Here is an 18,497-nt window from a genome sequence, read left to right as displayed (position 1 = left end):
TTGATCAGAATAGCTACAGATCTAAGCAGGCTTCCGTACAGCCCGAGTTCCAGCTTTGTCTCTGTTGTATGCCAGGGATCACGCCCCCCTTGGAGCTACATGCAGTATACATCACCATCTAGTGGGTCCATAATATATTGCAAGCCAACATATCACATCCACCAACCGGAGCAGGATTGCTGTGGTTTGCCCAGCACTTAAGTCTGGTTTTAAATGTCCTATGGAAGACTCATCTATCTTCTTGCGAGGAGGTGTTTCCTGATGATCAGCCTGCAACTCCATTCTCCTTCATCTCCTTGCTCCTCAGAGCACCCTGAATAATTCCCTTTCCTTCCTTGGTGAATATATCTTTCAAATACCCCCAGACTCTTAGGGCCGGGCTGTAAATACTTCTACTGTAAATCTCTTGGTCTTTCCTCCTCAATCAGTCCCTTATTAACTGTCCTCTAAGGTCTCAAGTTTCACAGGCAGCTAGCGATGTTGGGGTTTTTCAGTGCGCAACCTGAGTTGCCTTTTTAAAGGGGTTTCCCTTTGAAACAGAGCTGAGCGCTATCCCGTTGGAAATCTGGCGCTTTCGGGTCTCGGGTCTGGCGCCCAAAATCACGAGCCACCAGAAAGTTTAGGCCCGAGTTCCCACTCACCTTTTCCCATCCCTGGTATGTAAAATGTTTCTGAAATGTCCTGTGGATTCAAGACCTCTTTAGTGGTAGCGTGGAGGAGGGAGGTTGTTTACATTGGTGGGCCTTTGAGGCAGGGACCATCTTTTTGTGCTGTGTCTGGTCAGCGCCTAGCACCTGGTCCACAACTGGGAGGCCTTGATGCTGCTGCAATACAGAGAATATATACTAATGATACTGTACTTGCTCTTCCAGTCTGAACTGGAGGCTGGGAGCAGGGGGTGTATGTGTGTGTGTGTTTTCCGTCAGATGTGCTGTAAAAGGGATCACTGCTTTAATTCCGCAGGGAGCCGCTTGCCAATTCATACGTCAGCCCGTGTTTCATTTTTAAACACCCACGCGCCGCTCTGAATCACCAGCCAATAAACACCAGCAGGGTAGGGCCAGTAAAACAGCCCGTAACGTGGGATGGAGCACGAGCTGCTTTCACGGCTGATCACCCCGTGATGCATGTAATGGGAAGCTGGGAGCACTGGGAGATCAAAGAGCCTCAGGCACTGTCTATAGAGGGGATATTTGCAGCAGGGTAGCTATGCCCAGCGGGGCGGGGTGGATGTGCTGCATCAGTGTGAAATGGGGCTGCCTCCCGTGTCGTTTCCCCTGGTTTTGAAGCATCACTAACTGCACTGGTGCAAAACCCTGTCCTGTCTGTGCAGATCCCAAGTCGGGGGCATGGTAGCTGCATGAGAGAAACAGAGCAGGAATTGGGCAATCTGGACCCGGTCTGTGGCTACATGGGTCTCCGAGCACCAGGGCTGTCAGTCTGGCATCTTCCACCGTTGTGAAATTCCCCAGGCCCCTTGGGATCAGGTTCTGAGCTGTCCCCTGGGACTGGAGGGGTATTTGGACCTGGGAATTGTGCTCCGGGCCCCTCTCCAGCATTGGGCCCTCGTTTGCAGGGGGGCAGGGGGTTCCCCGAACACATCACCAGAGCAGTTTGTTGGCTGTGTTCCAGGAATGGCAAGAAGGAAGGGGACCTGCTGGCCGCTCAGGCTCGCCTCAAGGACCTGGAGGCCCTGCTCAACTCCAAAGAGGCCGCGCTCACCACCGCCCTGGGGGAGAAGAGGAACCTGGATAATGAAATCCGGGAGCTGAGGGCGCAAGTGTCCAAGGTGAGCAGCAGGTCCTGACCCCGGGGCCCCCCGCAGCCCCTTCTGCAGCGCCAGAGATCATGGCCTTCCCCATGCACGTCCTGCCAAGCCTGCTGAAATGCCCCGTATGGTTTGGAGCGGATGGGACCACGCAGCAGTTAATGGTCCCAGCGAGGTGTGAGCTAGGGAGCCAACCCCAGGTGGAATGGTGGGTAGGGGGGTAGGCAGGCGACCCACTCCTTCGCTGATGGGAGCGGCGAGGCTGGAGCCTTGTCTGACTCCTGTCGCAGCAGGGCACAAATCCAGCCCATGGACTAGTTGTGCCGATTGCCGGCCATGGTCCCTTCTGCTGCCCTGGGCAAAGTAGGAAATGCCCGGCCCAGCCGTGTCAATTCGCCCAAATTGGCCTGGAGACCCCCGATTTGGAGGGTCCTTTCCTGGGCCCCTGAGCAGCTGTCACAGTCTTGTGACAGGGAGAGCCCCTGACCTGCGGGAGGTGGGGGGCTGAGGCGCATGGAGGGAGTGGATTTGACAGGCATGATTTCGGTACTGGGGGGAGGGGAGAATTGACGGGTTTAGCTCTGATGTGGTTTATTCAAATGAGGCAGTGAATATGTAGAATATGCAAATTGAGCAATCACCATTTGCGGAAAGGCTCCAGATTTGCCGGCCTGCAGTCCCCAGGCTCAGCGGCCCCCTGGCTAGGGACCGCGCTTGAGACCCACCTGCTGGGGCTGCGAATCTCCGTCTGGCTGCGCTCACTTTCCCCTCTCCCCTCCCCAGCTGGAAGCCGCCCTGGGCGAGGTGAAGAAGCAGCTGCAGGACGAGATGCTGCGTCGGGTGGACGCCGAGAACCGTCTGCAGACGCTGAAGGAAGAACTCGACTTCCAGAAGAACATTTACAGCGAGGTGAGCGGGGTCGGGCTGCCCCTGAGCAAGGCCTTCCCCAATACAGCCCCTCGGTGCAGACTTATACACTGTACAGGCCCATGATTTATCGCTCCCCGATGAGGACAGGTCATGACAACGCCCTCAGCAACAGAGAACTCAAGGCGAGATGCATTAGCGGTGGCAGCTCAGCTGAGGACGAGGGGATCCATTTAGCAGCATTCACAAAACCCCACCTAGCTTTTGGGGCAATGGGGAAAAATCCACACCTCTGAGCGGTGTAGTTAAGCCGATCGAAGTCCCCATGTAGACAGCACTAGGTGGGTGGAAGAATTATTCTCCTGGGAGGTGGATTCCCTGTGTCGATGGGAGATGTGTAGGTAGAGTCTACACTCAAAGCGCGACAGTGGCCCAATTGTAGACAAACCCTGAGGATCAAGCGCCAGGTTCTGGGGCATGTACGTTGTGCACGGAGCAATTCCCACTTGCGCCTGGCTCGGCACCGCTCCCACCTAGGGGGCAGGTGACTCCCAGACGACACCAGTGCGGGTCCCAGCAGCGAAGTTAATGGTTTGCTGCCACGTTTGCTGCCCTGTGACAGTGAGCTCCATCTCTGAGAGCCACGGCTCACACAGCCCCTTATTGGTGTGATACCTCCCTCTCCAGGAACTTCGCGAGACCAAGCGCCGCCACGAGACCCGCTTGGTGGAGATCGACAACGGCCGGCAGCGGGAGTTCGAGAGCAAGCTGGCCGACGCCCTCCAGGACCTGCGGGCCCAGCACGAAGCCCAGGTCAGACTGTACAAGGAGGAGCTGGAGAAGACCTATGGCTCCAAGGTAACACACTGCACAGGGCCAGGGAGATGAGATGAGATGGGGTGTGGTGGGCCAGGGGTTCAGGACTGGGAGCCAGGACTCCTGGGTTCTAGTCCTGCCTTTGCCCCCAACTCTCGGTGACCTTTAAGCAAGTCACTTAAACCCAAATTTTCACCCTCAGCCTCTGATCTCTGGGAGCTCAGCTCACAGCGCCCAGGGTCCTGGCTTTGAGAGGCCTGGAGCAGCCTCCCCTCCGTGTGAGATCAATGAGGAATCAGGCTGAGCTGGCAAGATGGCCAGAGCTGGGCACTGAAAATAGGGGCCCACTTGTGAAAATGTTGGGGGCCCTTTCCTGTCCTTGGGCCCTGCTTTCCCCACCTGTGAAATGGAGAGAACACTTAGTACCAGCCTCCCCGGTGGGGAATGTGGAGCGAAATCAGCGCCTGTTGGGCATGTTCACAGCCTCTGATGGAAGCTGGCCCAGAGGCCGGGGTTTTTGTCTCCTGCGAGGGGCTGATGGATAGCTCACCCTCGCAGGCCCCCTGACCGGCCTCTCCCAGGGCCGTTCGCTCCCACCACGCAGGGACGTCGGTAGGGAGCTGCTCCTCTGCGGCGCTAACCCTGCCTGGCCTGTGGCTTGCAGCTGGAGAACGCCAAGCAGTCGGCGGAGAGGAACAGCAGCATGGTGGGCGCCGCCCACGAAGAACTGCAGCAGTCGAGGATCCGCATCGACAGCCTGTCGGCCCAGCTCAGCCAGCTGCAGAAGCAGGTGAGCCGGAGATGCCAAGGAGAGCATTGTCCAGCCATCTGCCCCCTCCGCCCGCTAGTGCCCCCTTGTGGCTGCCCCAGAACCCAGCTGAGCGTCTGTCATGGGCGAGCTCCATTCAGGACATGAACACGCCCCTTCAATCAGCGCTAGGTGCTGCCCTCTAGCCACGGTGCTGGGCACTGCAGGGGGGCTGAGTGGAGCTGGCCGGCCGCTAGGGGCAGCATTTGCACCCCCATTGCCATGATTGCGTGGCATGGAGGAATGGGGCGGGATGGGCGGGTTTGGAGGGGACATGGGCATAACACCCCCAGCCTCCCTCAATCCTCTGGCTAGCACTTGGCTGCAACAGAGCTGGGCCCTGGGACGCCTGTCACGGGCAAACATCCCCAGCAGGTGCGTGACAGCAGTGTGGGGTGTCTAAGGGGCCAACAGCCCTGGTAGCAAGGGGCTCCCTCTGCTGCGTGTGCTCTCCTCACCCCCTTCCTCCGCGTCTCCTCTCTGCTCCCAGTTGGCTGCCAAGGAGTCGCAGCTGCGGGACCTGGAGGACGCGCTGGCCCGGGAGCGGGAGACCAGCCGTCGCATCCTGTCCGACAAGGAGCGGGAGATGGCGGACATGCGGGCCAGGATGCAGCAGCAGCTGGACGAGTACCAGGAGCTGCTGGACATCAAGCTGGCCCTGGACATGGAGATCCACGCCTACCGCAAGCTGCTGGAGGGAGAGGAGGAGAGGTGGGTGCAGAGAACGGCTCCTTGCTGGGGTGGGGGAGGAGCTTGCTGGGGGCGTGGCCAAGGAGAGGTGGGGGGAGCCTGATGGGTTTGGGGATGTGCCAATGGGGGCTGGGCGAATGGAGGACATGCTGATTTGGGTGGGCTGCTAACACAGGCCTGGTCACGTTGACCTGACCCGAATGTGAAGGGGTTTGGTGCTGCAGTGGTGGACAGATTGGGGGTGGGGCATGGACCCTACTCAACTCTGGGGGGATTTTAGGACGTTGGTGAGGGAAGGGGGCACATCCGGGAGCTCAGGTGGACAGGGAGGCCGGCTCAGAGCGGGACGTGATGGGCTGGCCAGGAATGGAGACTAGCTCAGCTCTGCTTCCCACAGCCGCCTGTATCCCCGCAGCCATGCTGGGGGTGTGAGAAGGGCAGCTGCACCTCAAACGTGTGTGGAACTGATGGCCCCAGAGGCAGAATTCCCTCCCTGGGGAACAGGCAGCATCCAGGTGGGCTCGGCCTCCTGCCCTGCTAATGAGCCTCCCAGCTCCATGCTGGGGGCCAGTCCTCAACCACCACAGCCAGTTCAGCCCTTGGTATTTCTGCCGAGAGGTTGAGGGAAGCGGTGGGGAGGGATTTTGTGCCGGAGACGTGTCCTTCAGGGAACTTCCCATGGGGTAGCGGCCTCTGTCTGCAGGTCCCCAAGCAGCCACGAGATGTTGTCCTCTCTGTCGCTTCTAACCAGGCCCGGATCGGCCAGCGCCCTAGGGGGTCCAGGCCCTGATTCCCACCCAGCCCCCACTCACACCCTCTCCCTCTTTCCCAAGGCTGAGGCTGTCTCCAAGCCCCAGCTCCCAGAAGGGGGGCTCCAGGATCCACGTCAGCCACTCCACCACGCCGGGCTCCTCCAAGAAGAGGAAGCTGGAGGACGGGGAGCGCCGGACAAGCTTCTCCCAACACGCGAGGACCAGCGGCCGCGTGGCCGTGGAAGAGGTTGATCTGGAAGGGAAATTTGTCCGTCTCAGGAACAAGTCCAACGAGGTAGATTTCCTGGTGGCGATGCTGGTCGTGCCTAAGCAGGGGCAGGATGGGTCAGTAGCTGGAAGGGAAACCATGTAGTTCCCGAGTGTCCTTCCCCTCGGGTCGGCCCTAAGCCAGCTGTGCAGACAAAGGGTGCTGCAATTTTTGTGAGACTTCAAACTTAGAGCCAATTCCTAGTGTAAACCAGGTGGTGGTCTGTTTTGTGTGCTGTTAGACAGCTGCTGTGTCCCACCCCAGAGGTGGGTGCATTTCAACAGTTGCTGTTGTGTGTGGCTTGCAAATCGCTTTGGAATGCTTTAGAACCAAAGCAGATCTCATCAGCTGATCTCAAAGCTCGTTGCAAGGAGATCAGTATCATTAGCCCCCTTTTACGGATGGGGAAACTGAGGCACAGAACAGGGACATGACTTTCCCAAGGTCACCCAGGAGACTAGTGTCAGAGCTGGGAGTAGAACCCAGGTTTCCTGAGTCCAGTCCAGTGCGCTGTCTACTAGGCCACACTGTACTGGGAGCTGTACATACACCTGGTGAGAGACAGTCCCTGCCCCTAGAATCTTTGTGTATATAAACAAGACAGACAAAGGGTGGGGAAAGGAATACAAGCAGAAGATGGGGAAACTGAGGCAAAGGGAGGTGAGGTGACTTGCTGAAGGTCAGAGGGTCTATGACAGAGTCCCAGCTCAGTCCCTTAACCACAGGACTTGTGGCCAAGGAGAGGCAAAACCGGAACAACCTTGAAGGTCGGTTTCTCAAGGCCTCTGCCTTCTGTTACACAGGACCAGGCCATGGGGAACTGGCAGATCAAGCGTCAGAATGGAGAGGAGGCCCTCATCAGTTACCGCTTCCCTCCCAAGTTCACCCTGAAGGCCGGCCAGGTGGTCACGGTGAGTAACAAACTGCACTCGCGTGGGGCTAATGAAGGGTTAGCGCCCTGGGGAGCTGATGCGCCGTTCTCCGTTGGCATTTGTCACTCTGGAGCCGCCCCTGGGAGATGGAGCAGCGGGTCCCACCCTCCTGAAGAGCAGAGCAAATCCAGCCCCTCTGAGTGCCCAGGCATCTCACCTCCGGGCCCCTTGGTAGAATGGCCATAGGGCTCCCCCTTGGGGACAGATGGGAGATTGCAGCTCGGATTCTAGCTGGGATACAACGCTCCAACGTGGGGGGGGCTGATCTCCCCTTTGCATGCAGGAACTGCCGACATTGCCGGATCTGAGCTCGGGCTGGCAGAAATCGCACCCCGGCAGCAGCTCTTGTAGGATTCCTGCCAATTGGGACTGAAGTGGCGCTGGATTTTGACATCTTAAGTTCCAAGTCATGGCCCCGGCATAAGCAGACGCCTGATGTAGCACCAGGATTCAGATCCTGCCTGTGGTTTTCTCAGCCCATCTCCCTTGCCTCCGTTCCTTGCCGTTTAGAGAGTAGTGACCCCCCCAGCCCCGCTCCCAATTCAGCAGTCCAACACGGGGGTTTGAACCTGGAACGAGCGATCAGAGCAGTTCCTTTAGTTAACAGCTGTAGTAGACTCGTACCGTCTTTTGTGGAGCAGCCGCTGGACAGGGGCAAAGACCCACATGGGGAGTTAGGTGAGGTTGATGCCGCTGGCGCGAGGTGCTACCGATCTGTGTGTGTTCCTTTTTAGATCTGGGCCTCCGGAGCGGGCGCCACCCATAGCCCTCCCACTGACATGGTGTGGAAGGCCCAAAGCTCCTGGGGCTCTGGAGACAGCCTGCGTACCGCCCTGATCAACTCCAGCGGAGAGGTGAGACTCTTACCTGGGGGTGGGGCAGTGGCAGCTGGGGATCGAGGTCTCGTGGCAACATGCTCTGGCCGGATGCAAGAGAGGGATGGGTAAGAGGTGGAGGGTGAAAGTGACGCATCGGCCAGTGGAGTCGGGTCTGATTCTACCTCGTGTGTTGTCGCCGTCTGCGGGCTGGGAGTCACTAGGGTGATCTTTCACCTGAGCCATAGAGCGAAGGGGGATCTCGGCAGGTGTAGCTGCAACTTGACTTTGTCCTGACTCCCTTCCAGGAGGTGGCCATGAGGAAGCTGGTGCGCACGGTGATCATCAATGATGACGAGGAGGATGACGATGATGAAGTCAGCGTCCACCACCGTCACCACCATGTAAGCATCATGCTCTGTCAGGGACAGGCAGCGGGATCCAGTGGGTAGGGGACTCAAGACCTGGTTCTGCTGCTGGCCTGCTGGGTGACCTTGGGCAAGTCCCCCTCCTGTTGATTGATGCCCTGATCCTGCACCTTCCAGGACCAGACCCAGGGGAGCAGGGAGTTGAGGTGATGGGGGAAGGGCCCTGTGACTTATCTGGAAAACAACCAACCACAATGTCAGGGAAGCACACTGCTCTCCATCGACTGCATGAGATTATCTCTGCACATGGAGACACTCCAAGCACCTGCACGAAGGGATCGAGCTGACGATGGGGGGATGTGGGTTTGTTGGAGCATCTCAGACAAAAGGGCTCTGATCATCCCCATGGAGGAGTGGCAGAATAAACTTTCAAGCTGGAACCGTGAAGATTAACTCTGCAATCCAGCCCGTAGCCTGGAGCATGCAGGGTTTTGTCTGGAGGACGATCCGGGCTTTGGTGGAAATCAATCTGTAGATAGCTGCTCCAATGCCCTCCGCATTGCCATGTAGCAGCTGACGGCTGAAACGCGTCCAAGGATCCCGATGGCTGCTGTGGTTTTAGCCCCCCCCCCTCCCCCCCCCGGTGCGTTCTTGGACTCGTGCTCTCCTCCCTGCAGAGCTGAAGGTGTCCTTCCTAATCTGGGGCCGGTGGCAGACAGATGGCTTCATTAAACAGAGGATGGGCTGGTGCCCAGTTAGAAGCGTGTTCAGTTCTTCTCCCCCATACAACGTCCCTTGTCTAAATGGGCAAGAGACAGAGGCCCCTCCAGCACGTATCAGACAGGAGAGCTGGGGTTCAGTAACTCCACCTAGGGGATGGTGCCAGATGCAGCTCAGATTGGTGCAGCTGGGGCTGTATCCTGCGTGATCAACTTTTATATTTCATTGCTCTGGATCCAACCAGCCATGTCAGGATGAATGTTGATCAGCCCAGAGAAACGAGCCAGGATCTCCTTCTGGCTGGCATTGCCCGTTTGTTGGGAGGATTGAATTCCTTCCAGGAGTGCGCTTCCTACCTTAAAGCAGAGTCACCCAGCCCATATTGGGTCCTTGACAGGGGGGACGGTAGCTGGTCAGGATGGGCTTGGATAAACATTTCTCCCCCCAGGCGAATCTCCGGCTTAGCCATCAGAGGCAGGGCTGAGGAATAGACAGGGCTGGTTATCTGGGTGCTAACTGAAGGCAAACCACTAATGACACTGCCCTTGATGTCTTCAAAGCACTGAGTTGTCCATATTATTGGTGCAGAAGAACCAGGCATGACAAGGAGAGGAAGGGAGCAACAGATCTGACTCCAAACTGGTCCATTTCCTCGCACAGCGTGGTCATGCCACTGCTGAGTATCCGTCTGGGTGGGCCTGACTCCGATACCCCAGGGGATGGACTCACGCTAAGACCCTGAGTGGAACAGACTCCAAACCATCCCTCCCCTCCCTGCAAACTCACCAGATCGGAATCTTACATCCTGGGGCCTATCTTGGGTCACCCCACCCTGGTTCTACATGTGGAGTGGTCCGAAGTGTGACCAACTCGGCTCAGGGACTGCACCACTTAATTACGTCTTAGGTGATCTTGACATGAAATTTGAGTGTGGCACTTCTGGTTCCCATGGTGCTGTTCCCCCAGTACAAAGGGCTTTTCTGGCTTAAGAGAGATGCGATTCCCTTCTCGATGCACAAATCCAGCTCCCATCACTGTTAGCAGGAGTCGGGTACGTGTGTGACGAGGGAGTAGCACCAGTGTCTAGACCAGACTGCAGGAATACATCACGTGTCCCACAGCCAGCTATTTTGGGGGCCCATTTGCCCATCCTGGGTGTGAGTTGCTCCCTTTGGCTTCGGTAGGAGTTTGTCCATTCCAGAGGTTCTCAACCATTTCTCACACACTGACCACCATGTAGCCGGTACCCCTTGCCCCCACATTCAGCAATATGGGGATGGCAGGGAGGTCACAACCCCCAGGTAGAGACACCCCCCCTCACACATTCTATTTTATTTAGGTTCTTCTAATGCACCCATCACCATGGACTCAGGGCTCCATGGCTTTTGGGGCTCCTGCAATGGCAGAACATCTGCTGGGGTCCGACGTCCCAAAGTACCGATCACAAGACTAGGCTGGGTGTTGGACGGGCACAATCCAGCCCTACCACGGCGGAGAGGTTCTTGGCCAGCTGTGATACCCCTCTGAAAACAGGAAAGGCCAATGCCTCCTCTCGGGGACCCGTGCACAGCCATGGGGCTCCAGCAGGGCGGGGTGGGGGTAGCTTGAGAGCAGCCGTAGGCCTCTGCCTCCTTGGAGCGCTCGTTAAACCCTCGAGCTGACTCAGCTGGGCCTGGGATCTGTTCCACTCCTCGCTCTGATCTTGGGGGCCTCTGGCCCTGGAGGAAGTTCCATCAAGTACTGAAGCCCCCTTGTTTCTCTTTCCACCCCTCTAGGCCCACTGCAGCGGCACAGGTGATCCTGGGGAGTACAACCTGCGTTCCCGCACCGTGGTGTGCGGCACCTGTGGCCAGCCGGCAGAGAAAGCTAGCGGGGCCCAGAACGCCGCAGCCGGCTCCATGTCCTCGGAATCGTCCGCCTCCAGCCTCACCATCACCCGCAGCTACCGCTCCCTCGGGGGCGCTGGCGGGGGCAGCAGCGGCGGCCTTGGAGAAAACCTGATGACCAGGTCCTACATCCTGGGTAACTCCAACCCACGCACTCAGGTGAGTGCACGAGAAGAAAGGCCCCTATCTCTGGGGCAAGGGAATCCCAAGGTAGCCAAGTGTCCAAGGCTCCAGGCTAATGACTCTCGCTCATCTGAAGGTCCCAGTGGGAATTCCAGCTGATGGAACCCCATCATCGTTTGGTTCTTCCTCTTGCCCGCTGGTTAGGGCCAGTTCTGTGCCAGGATCAATGTGCTGTAAATACAAATAGGTTCCCCACTCGATAAGCCAAAATCCAGCTCTCTCCTCTAGCAGCTCCTGCTACAGACATGAGTAGTTTGTGGATGGGGATCTGGTGAAGGCTCCTCTCTGCAGATCTCTGAGTTGGACAGACGGGGAAATGATCTAAATGGATTTACTGACCTAGATTTAGCTCCCCTGTGGCTAAGCCAACTGTGTACGTGCTCCTCCTTTGAGATCGCTTTTGTGCCCCCGGTGGCTCCCCAGGCCGGGGCGTGCCTGTTCTGAGTCAGAGCCCATCTCTGCTGCTGTGAACCAGCTCCAGAGGCCACTTGCAGCCAGTTCTGATGCCCCGCTGCCCCCCAGTCCCAGGGTCCTCACCTGGGCCAAACTCCCACACAAGCCAACAGGAGTCTTTCCGGAGTGAGGACTGCAGGGTTTGCTGGCTGTGTGCGCGCAGTGCTGGGGAATGTGGCAGGGTCCCGCACCCCCACTCATCAGAGAGAGCCCCACAGCCCTCCAGGCGGAGGCTGCGTTATTTGGGTCTGCAACAGAAAACGTGTCAAAGCCAGAGAAATATTCCCCAGAGCAAGGAGCCTGGCTAATGAGGCTACATCCGAATCACCAGCTTCCTCTAGGGGCCCAAATGAGCTCTACTCTCCCTGCAGCAGAGCCCAAACTATAGCTGTCTAGGTCAGCGCTACCCCTGAATGGGCCCGTCTGTCCATAACCAGACTGTCCAGGGTCCTTCAGAATATGGAAGTTCTGAGCCTTCTGCCTCCAAGGGACCTCCCCTGACATGAAGGGCCCATGACGCACCTTAACGGGGACTGTGGGACTCGCCAGTGGTCCTTCGAAACCAGCGGCCTGTCTCCTAGGGTGACCAGTGGCTTCCGAGGAAAGTACAAGAGACCCCTCCCGCCCCCCATGGAATTGCCTGACAATGGGGGATGTTTCTTCCTTACCCAGGCAGCTAGTGACTGGCTCATGCCTTGAAGCATGATGGTTTGTACCTTGTACATGGTTGCCCATGTTAATTATACTTAGAACATTCAAGATAAGGTCCCTATTTATAGAGTTAAGCCCCTAGTTCCCCACGCTCTTGATTCTGGCTTATCCATGTGTCCCCTTGGCTGTTTTACTGGCCAGTCAGATCTCCAGGGCTGGCTGCTAGCCAAACTGGCAAGTTAAAAGCCTCCCAACCCCCTGAGCCAGCCGCTGAGGATCCCACTGGCAGCATCGCCACAGCAAAGCCAGTAGCCAGGAGTTGTGGTTCCTATTCTAACATTAGCTGGGGGGGACTCTGAAGCCGGGGGGCAAAGCCTGCACCGAGGACTGAACTGGCTCAGCTCATCTGAGTGAGAAACCCACCTCCGGGCTCCTGGGAGGAACCCTTAACCCTCCCCCTCCGTCGTAGTTCTAACAGAGGCGATCTTTTAAACCCTCTTCCCTCTCCCGCTTCGGTTCCTTTCCTGGCTCTCTCCCCTTCTCTCCATCTCCTGGCTGCGGCTGCTGCTTCCCTCCTGACACTCAGCTGCCCACATCTTCCCACACCCCTCACGGCTCCCTGTGCTCATGGCCCTGGCCAGGCTTCCTTCAGCTGAACGTCTCTAATGGGAGGTGCTTCTCTTAGGGCAAGTGGTTAGGTCCTCCCCGCCTCTGAAATGTACATAGAAATGCATCTGTGTCCCCTTCCCGTCTCAGATGGAATCCAGGCACCAGGCTTCCATCCTTAGTACTAAGAACAGATATTCAGTCGCTTAAGCAGGGAACGGGGAACTCATGGGTCCTACCCCTACTCTGTCCGTGTCTCGCTGCATGACCTTGGCAAGTTACTCAGCTGCTCTGTGCCCGAGTGTCCCAGCTGTGCAGTCGGTTTAATAGCACTGCCATGACGCTCTGTTTGTAAAGTGTGTTGACATCCGTGGATGACATCTGCTCCAGAAGTGTTGTATCAGTGGCATGTTACTGCTTATGCTCGAATGGTGGAGTACAGTAGAACCCCGTTTATCCGACCCGCCATTATCCAGCTCTCCCTATTAACCCACAACCAGCGCTCGCAGGTCCAGAGCAGGTGATCTCGCCTATGGCTGCTAGATGGCGCTGCCGCCCTACGCTTTCCCATTCTCCAGATTTTCCAGATTTTTTTATTACCCTACCTGGCCCCGGTCTTAATTAGATCGTATAAATGCGGTTCTGCTGTATTTATAATATTCTAATGCTAACGAATACTACTTCTACTAATGCTCTAATCGAGTCTTTATAATACTCCAAAACTAAATGTTAGTACTTAGTATCTGAGTATTGTAATACTCCACCTTTCTAGATCATTATTAGTAATAGTTAGTATCAGTTTATTAGATGAATACTATTCTAATCAGTATTATTATTCTAATATACTACCCCTAATTCTCAAACTATTTAATGTTCTAGATACTCCATCTATAGAACGGGGAGGAATGCTTTTATATGATTATAGAGCGCTTTGAGATACGGATGAAAGGCACTCATTTTTAGTATTCTTATTTGCATTACTGGACACTCACTCATGGATCAGGACCCCATGGTGCTCAATGCTGTACAAATTCAAAACAAAAAAGATTATTCCCTGCCCTAAAGGGTCACCATCTTAAAATATGAGCTGAGTATTTTAACGGATTTCAAATGTTTATTAAAGCTAATGTTAAAAACATTGTGTCAAGTATCAGAGGGGTAGCCGTGTTAGTCTGAATCTGTAAAAAGCAACAGAGGGTCCTGTGGCACCTTTAAGACTAACAGAAGTATTGGGAGCATAAGGTTTTGTGGGTAAGAACCTCACTTCTTCACTTGCATCTGAAGAAGTGAGGTTCTTACCCATGAAAGCTTATGCTCCCAATACTTCTGTTAGTCTCAAAGGTGCCACAGGACCCTCTGTTGCTTGTTAAAAACATTGTGTATACACATCTGGGTATAGTGCTTAGATTATCCACAAATACGGCGTTTGTTTTTAAAGTCATAAGCTACATATAGTCAGGTTTCAAAGTAGCAGCCGTGTTAGTCTGTATCCCTGAAAAGAGCAGGAGATGGATCCGAAGACGTGGACTGTGGCCCACGAAAGCTTATGCTCAAATAAATGTGTTCGTCTCTAAGGTGCCACAAGTCCTCCTGTTCTTTTCGAAGATACCTATAGTGCATAATCAGCAATAACCCAAATGTAGGTGAATGAATTTAAGAATACAGTTTAGATATTTAGCATCCATGCATTCGGGTACATCACTCATGAAAACAGTTATACAGAGAGTTGGTGGCGGAAAGCAAAATATACCAATGAGTGCAGATTGTCGCTCAGTAATTGAGAATTTCGGATAGGTTGTCCATTTAGCAAAAAAAACAGTCCATCAGGAAAGTATTTGGGTTACTTTCCCGACTGCGCTTCTCATCAGCACCCCAGCTCATCCCTCCTGGTATTGCCCATGTCCGGGGATGGGTTCTTATGGGCATACTTCTGGGATCATTCCAATACTGCTGAAAGAGGGATGCTGAGTCCCTGAGCTAGGGCTGGATTCGAAAAGCAAAGGCCACTTACCAAGAAAAGTTCGGTCACTTATTTGTTACGTGAAATCTGGCTGGCGAAAGGTTCCAATTGGCGAGCATTTTGTCACCGTCCATAAGCAGAAGCGGGTGTTCCTCCAGCCGGACGAATGAAATCAATGGGAGGAGTCACTTGTTAAGTTAGAACTCGTGCAACTACTGGGGCCCGGGAACTGCCGCGTGTAGTAATTAGTACTTGGCAGTAGATTTTCTTGAGGGCTCCTGCGGTTCCCCTTTAACTGAAGCAAACAGGAATTCATAATGATTTATTTTCTCTTTTCTCCCTCCAGGGTCCTCAAAACTGCAGCATCATGTAACCAGCAAAGGGCGCACTCCTTGCTTACATCCTGCCATATCATGCTATTCCCCCCCCCCAGGCTAGAAAACCATTTTTCCCCCTTTTTAAAACAAAGGGTTTTTTTGTGTTTTTTTTTCTACAGCAGAAATTTTATATATATATATAAAAATGCTAAAAGATGCTTTGATTTTTTTTAAGAAAAAATCTATTTCTATAAAAAAAAATTGCTTTTCAGCTTCTAAATTTTTTTAAAAACTAAAACCAAAGAGGTCAAAGAATTGTGGTTACCAAAAAAAAAGAGGGAAAAAAAAAAAGATTGTAGTTTAATAGCTTTCTAGATGTATTTTTTTGCCAAAGCTTTTTATATAGGACTAGCAGCAGTAAAGCCATACGAGCTGAAACGCTGACTGTCGTTCCCCAGGGGCCGTGTTGCTCTCAGAACCATGCAATACCACGGCACTTAGACCCTATGGCAGAGCTCACTTGAAGTCAGTGGGCCTTACGCTGATGTAAGTTAGCTTTGGTTCAGGCCCAGAATCCTTTAGGAGGAGGATCAAATCATCAGGCCTGTTTCTCATACACACTAAGGCCCTTTTACGTCGCTCTCACAGTGGAAAGTGGCCTTCAAGTGGATGGAACTGTAACTTACCAGCCCTGCGAAAAAAGGACCTTGGTGCATTTCACCCAGTGGGCCTGATTCTCATTGACAGCTCTGTGTCAGCTTCAGATTCTGTTTAATCGCATGGGGGCATTATCTTAAGCTCTCTCCTTTTGTCCCATTTCCTCTGCTTAACTGCCATTCCCCCACCAGCTGCCGCACTGTTATAGCCAGGGGAGATACTGCTGGGTTTAGTTCTCGTACTGTACTGTTGTTAGTCAATGACGCTTCTTTTTCTTCTTCTAAAGGCAGCCAAGTCGTGCCTTAGAGGGTGATACTGATTGGTTGAGTTTAATCAGAAAGGGAGAGGAACGAGGAGCCCTGTTTAGAGAGCTTGGTAGCACAGGATCCGGTTCAGAGACCAAGGGCCGAGCGATCAGGGAGACAGAAAGACAGACCGTTTCGGAATGTGCTTGTTATAAGCCTGGGACCAGATGTCGAAGCCAGCCCTGACCAGAGCGACCTTTAAGGTCGCCAAGAGGCTGGGCAAAGCGTGTTGGGTTTATTCTCAGCGGGTGTGAAGCCTGCCGACCCCGTCAGCCTTAACGGAGCTTACTGACACCAACTGAGGCTCTGGCGTTGTGTGATGACGGCTGCACAAGGTGCCGCTTCTCCAGTGCGGGTCTGATCCTGCGTCACACCCCGCTCCTTCTGCTGACTTCAGTGGGAGTTCGGGGGGACTCCGGTGGGCTGGATCAGACCCCAAGGCCACTAAGGAATGGGGGGGGGCTCACATGGTTTGCAGGACAGGTCTCTTTCCCACCCTGTATTACACTAATTCATTTGTTTTGGAGGCCTGTCCAAGCCCACGATGGATCAAGACGGCCCAGCAAGATCCATCCAGTCCATTGGCCCCGTTGTGCTCGGTGGCTTTTGTTTTCCTGCGTGGCACTGTTTGAGCCCATCGCATGCCCCTCCTCCATCGGAGCCGGGTGGGGGAGCCAAGGGCAGCTCAGAGTAGAGTCAGCGTAGAGTTGTCCAGTCAATGCTGTGTTGGCAAAATGTTGCCTTTTCTTTCGGTGCAAAAATCCAACACTAAAATAAAACCACCCCAGTCCCCGTATCTGTCGATCTCCTTGTCTTGGAGGCGTTACCACTGGCCAAGGCTTGTACCCACTACAGCGCCCGTCCTCTGCCCCACCACCTCCCTGCCGCGTCACCCACCTCGATCCACTCTGCCGGGTGCCGAGCTGTGTTCTGCAGGGGCCGTCCCGGCTTTGTCGCTGTTAAGGTTTGGTTGCTGGGGGTGGATCTGGCAAGGTCTTGTACTGTTAATTGGAAATGTTGCAATATTTCTGTTTTCCAAAATCAATACACCAGAGATCCTACCCAGCCTGTGTCCTCTCGTTATTTCATTTGTCATGCGGGGGAGCCTCTAACATCACCCCACGAAGTGGGGAGGAGGGGGATAGTGGGCTAACACTGGTTGCCATAGTTCAGTGCAACTGCATTGGTATTCTCCCACCCTGTGGTCCAGCCAGGTCACCCACTCTGGGCTCCAGGCTCCTCAGCTGTCGCCTCTCTTGGGTGGAGACCAATGTTCCCTCTAATTTTTTACATCCATGTGCAAAATGAATGTTCTGTGCACCAATAGGGAGATAATGTGTATTGGGGGTGGGGCTAAGGAGGGTTCGAAGTAGGGGAGGGGGCTCAGGGCTGGGCAGAGGGTTGGGGTGTTGGGGGGTGAGGACTCTGGCTGGGGGTATGGGCTCTAGGGTGGGGCTGGGGATGAGGAGTTTGGGGTGTGGGAGGGGGCTCAGGGCTAGGGCAGAGGGTTGGAGTGTGGGTGGGGGGAGGAGTTTGAGGGCTCCGGGGCTGGGGCCGGGGGAGAGGCACCTCTCCCCACCTGTGCAGCCATTGATAGCGTGCCGCGCGGCTTAGAGGGAAGGTGGAGACCCATGTGTGTCTCCCTCCTGACCAGGGTATTTCCAAGCTACACAGCTCCCTGATTCCACTGAGTTTCTCAGCAAGTCAGACTCTAGTAATCTATCCCCTCAAGCGACAGCAGCTAGGTCAACAGAAGAATTCTTCACTGACGTAGCAGTGTCTACACCGGGTTTAGGTTGGCTTTTAACTACATCTCTCAGGGTCCTAAGTTTGACCTAAGTTTTAGGTGTAGACCAAGCTTCGGGGTCCTCCCACAAACTCCACTTCTCAGAAGCTGAAGACTACTTTCTCTCTTCCCGGATGGGTTGGCAGAGGCATCCCCAAAACAGTCTCAAACAATGAGCATCTTTAACAAGCCACGCTTTAGAAGAGAAGAGACTCTCACAAAAACCAAAGCTCCTGTAGCCATAAACTCAGGGCTGGTCTACACGGCCAAGTTTTACCAGTAAGGCCTTGGCTCCACTAAAGCCGTGTGCTGGTATCTTTCCCTTTCAAGGCCCTTCACGACTTATCCCCACCCTGCCTGTCATCTCTCATTCGGCATTGCAAGGTCGACGCCTGCCTCCATCAGCCCATGATCCCAGCCTTCAGCACCCACCTGTTACTTTTTCTAACGAGCCCCTTTGTGCTTTCTCCCCTGCCACCCCTCACCCCTGGGACAGGCTCCCTGGAACCATCCACAGACCTACCCATGATCTCCTTCAGCACTCTCCTAAAAATCTCCTTTGCCGTGAGCCCGGAAAAAACACTGACGACGGTTAGGCGGCTGGTGGGCTAAGAGCACTGCCTGCCATGCTGATCATATTGGCTCATTGTATCCTTGTGCTCTCCGTCTGTCTGTAGCCATCTGTTCTCTCTTATACTTTGATTGGAAGCTCCTTGGGGCTGGGGCTGTGTCCCCACCCCCCACCCCCTCCGTGGTTGTACAGCACCATGGGGTCCTGGTCTGTGACTGGAGCTCTTAGGTGCTACAATGATACAAAAAATGAAATAATCTAGTCGGTAACCCTCCCCGTGGAGATCCAGTTAAGGACTTTTTTTTGCTAGTACAACTG

The 18,497-nt window shown here is 54.6% G+C and overlaps 1 protein-coding gene across 1 annotated transcript; it reads left to right on the top strand.

Annotated features, from left to right (window-relative positions):
- Positions 1-1,356: 1,356 nt before the first annotated feature.
- Positions 1,357-16,887, top strand: LOC101944059 (prelamin-A/C). The gene is made up of 11 exons (XM_065573742.1): positions 1,357-1,789; positions 2,552-2,677; positions 3,323-3,493; positions 4,116-4,241; positions 4,750-4,970; positions 5,783-5,996; positions 6,773-6,880; positions 7,636-7,755; positions 8,025-8,120; positions 10,580-10,849; positions 14,890-16,887. The coding sequence occupies exons 2-11, from the start codon at positions 2,597-2,599 to the stop codon at positions 14,914-14,916; spliced, it is 1,434 nt and encodes a 477-aa protein (XP_065429814.1). The 5' UTR covers positions 1,357-1,789; positions 2,552-2,596; the 3' UTR covers positions 14,917-16,887.
- The last annotated feature ends 1,610 nt before the right edge of the window (positions 16,888-18,497 follow it).

This window comes from Chrysemys picta, chromosome 20 (genome assembly GCF_011386835.1).
Source record: "Chrysemys picta bellii isolate R12L10 chromosome 20, ASM1138683v2, whole genome shotgun sequence".
In the NCBI taxonomy this organism is placed as follows: domain Eukaryota; kingdom Metazoa; phylum Chordata; order Testudines; family Emydidae; genus Chrysemys; species Chrysemys picta.
Note: the sequence above shows the minus strand (reverse complement) of the source record. Positions and strands in the feature narration are given on the sequence as shown.

Bases quoted from the DNA above. Each gene is read 5' to 3' on its own strand.
- LOC101944059 (XM_065573742.1), top strand. From the start codon at position 2,597: ATGCTGCGTCGGGTGGACGCCGAGAACCGTCTGCAGACGCTGAAGGAA. The intron at 6,881-7,635 runs GTGAGTAACAAA...GTTCCTTTTTAG, and splicing joins AGGCCGGCCAGGTGGTCACG to ATCTGGGCCTCCGGAGCGGG. The intron at 8,121-10,579 runs GTAAGCATCATG...CCACCCCTCTAG, and splicing joins TCCACCACCGTCACCACCAT to GCCCACTGCAGCGGCACAGG.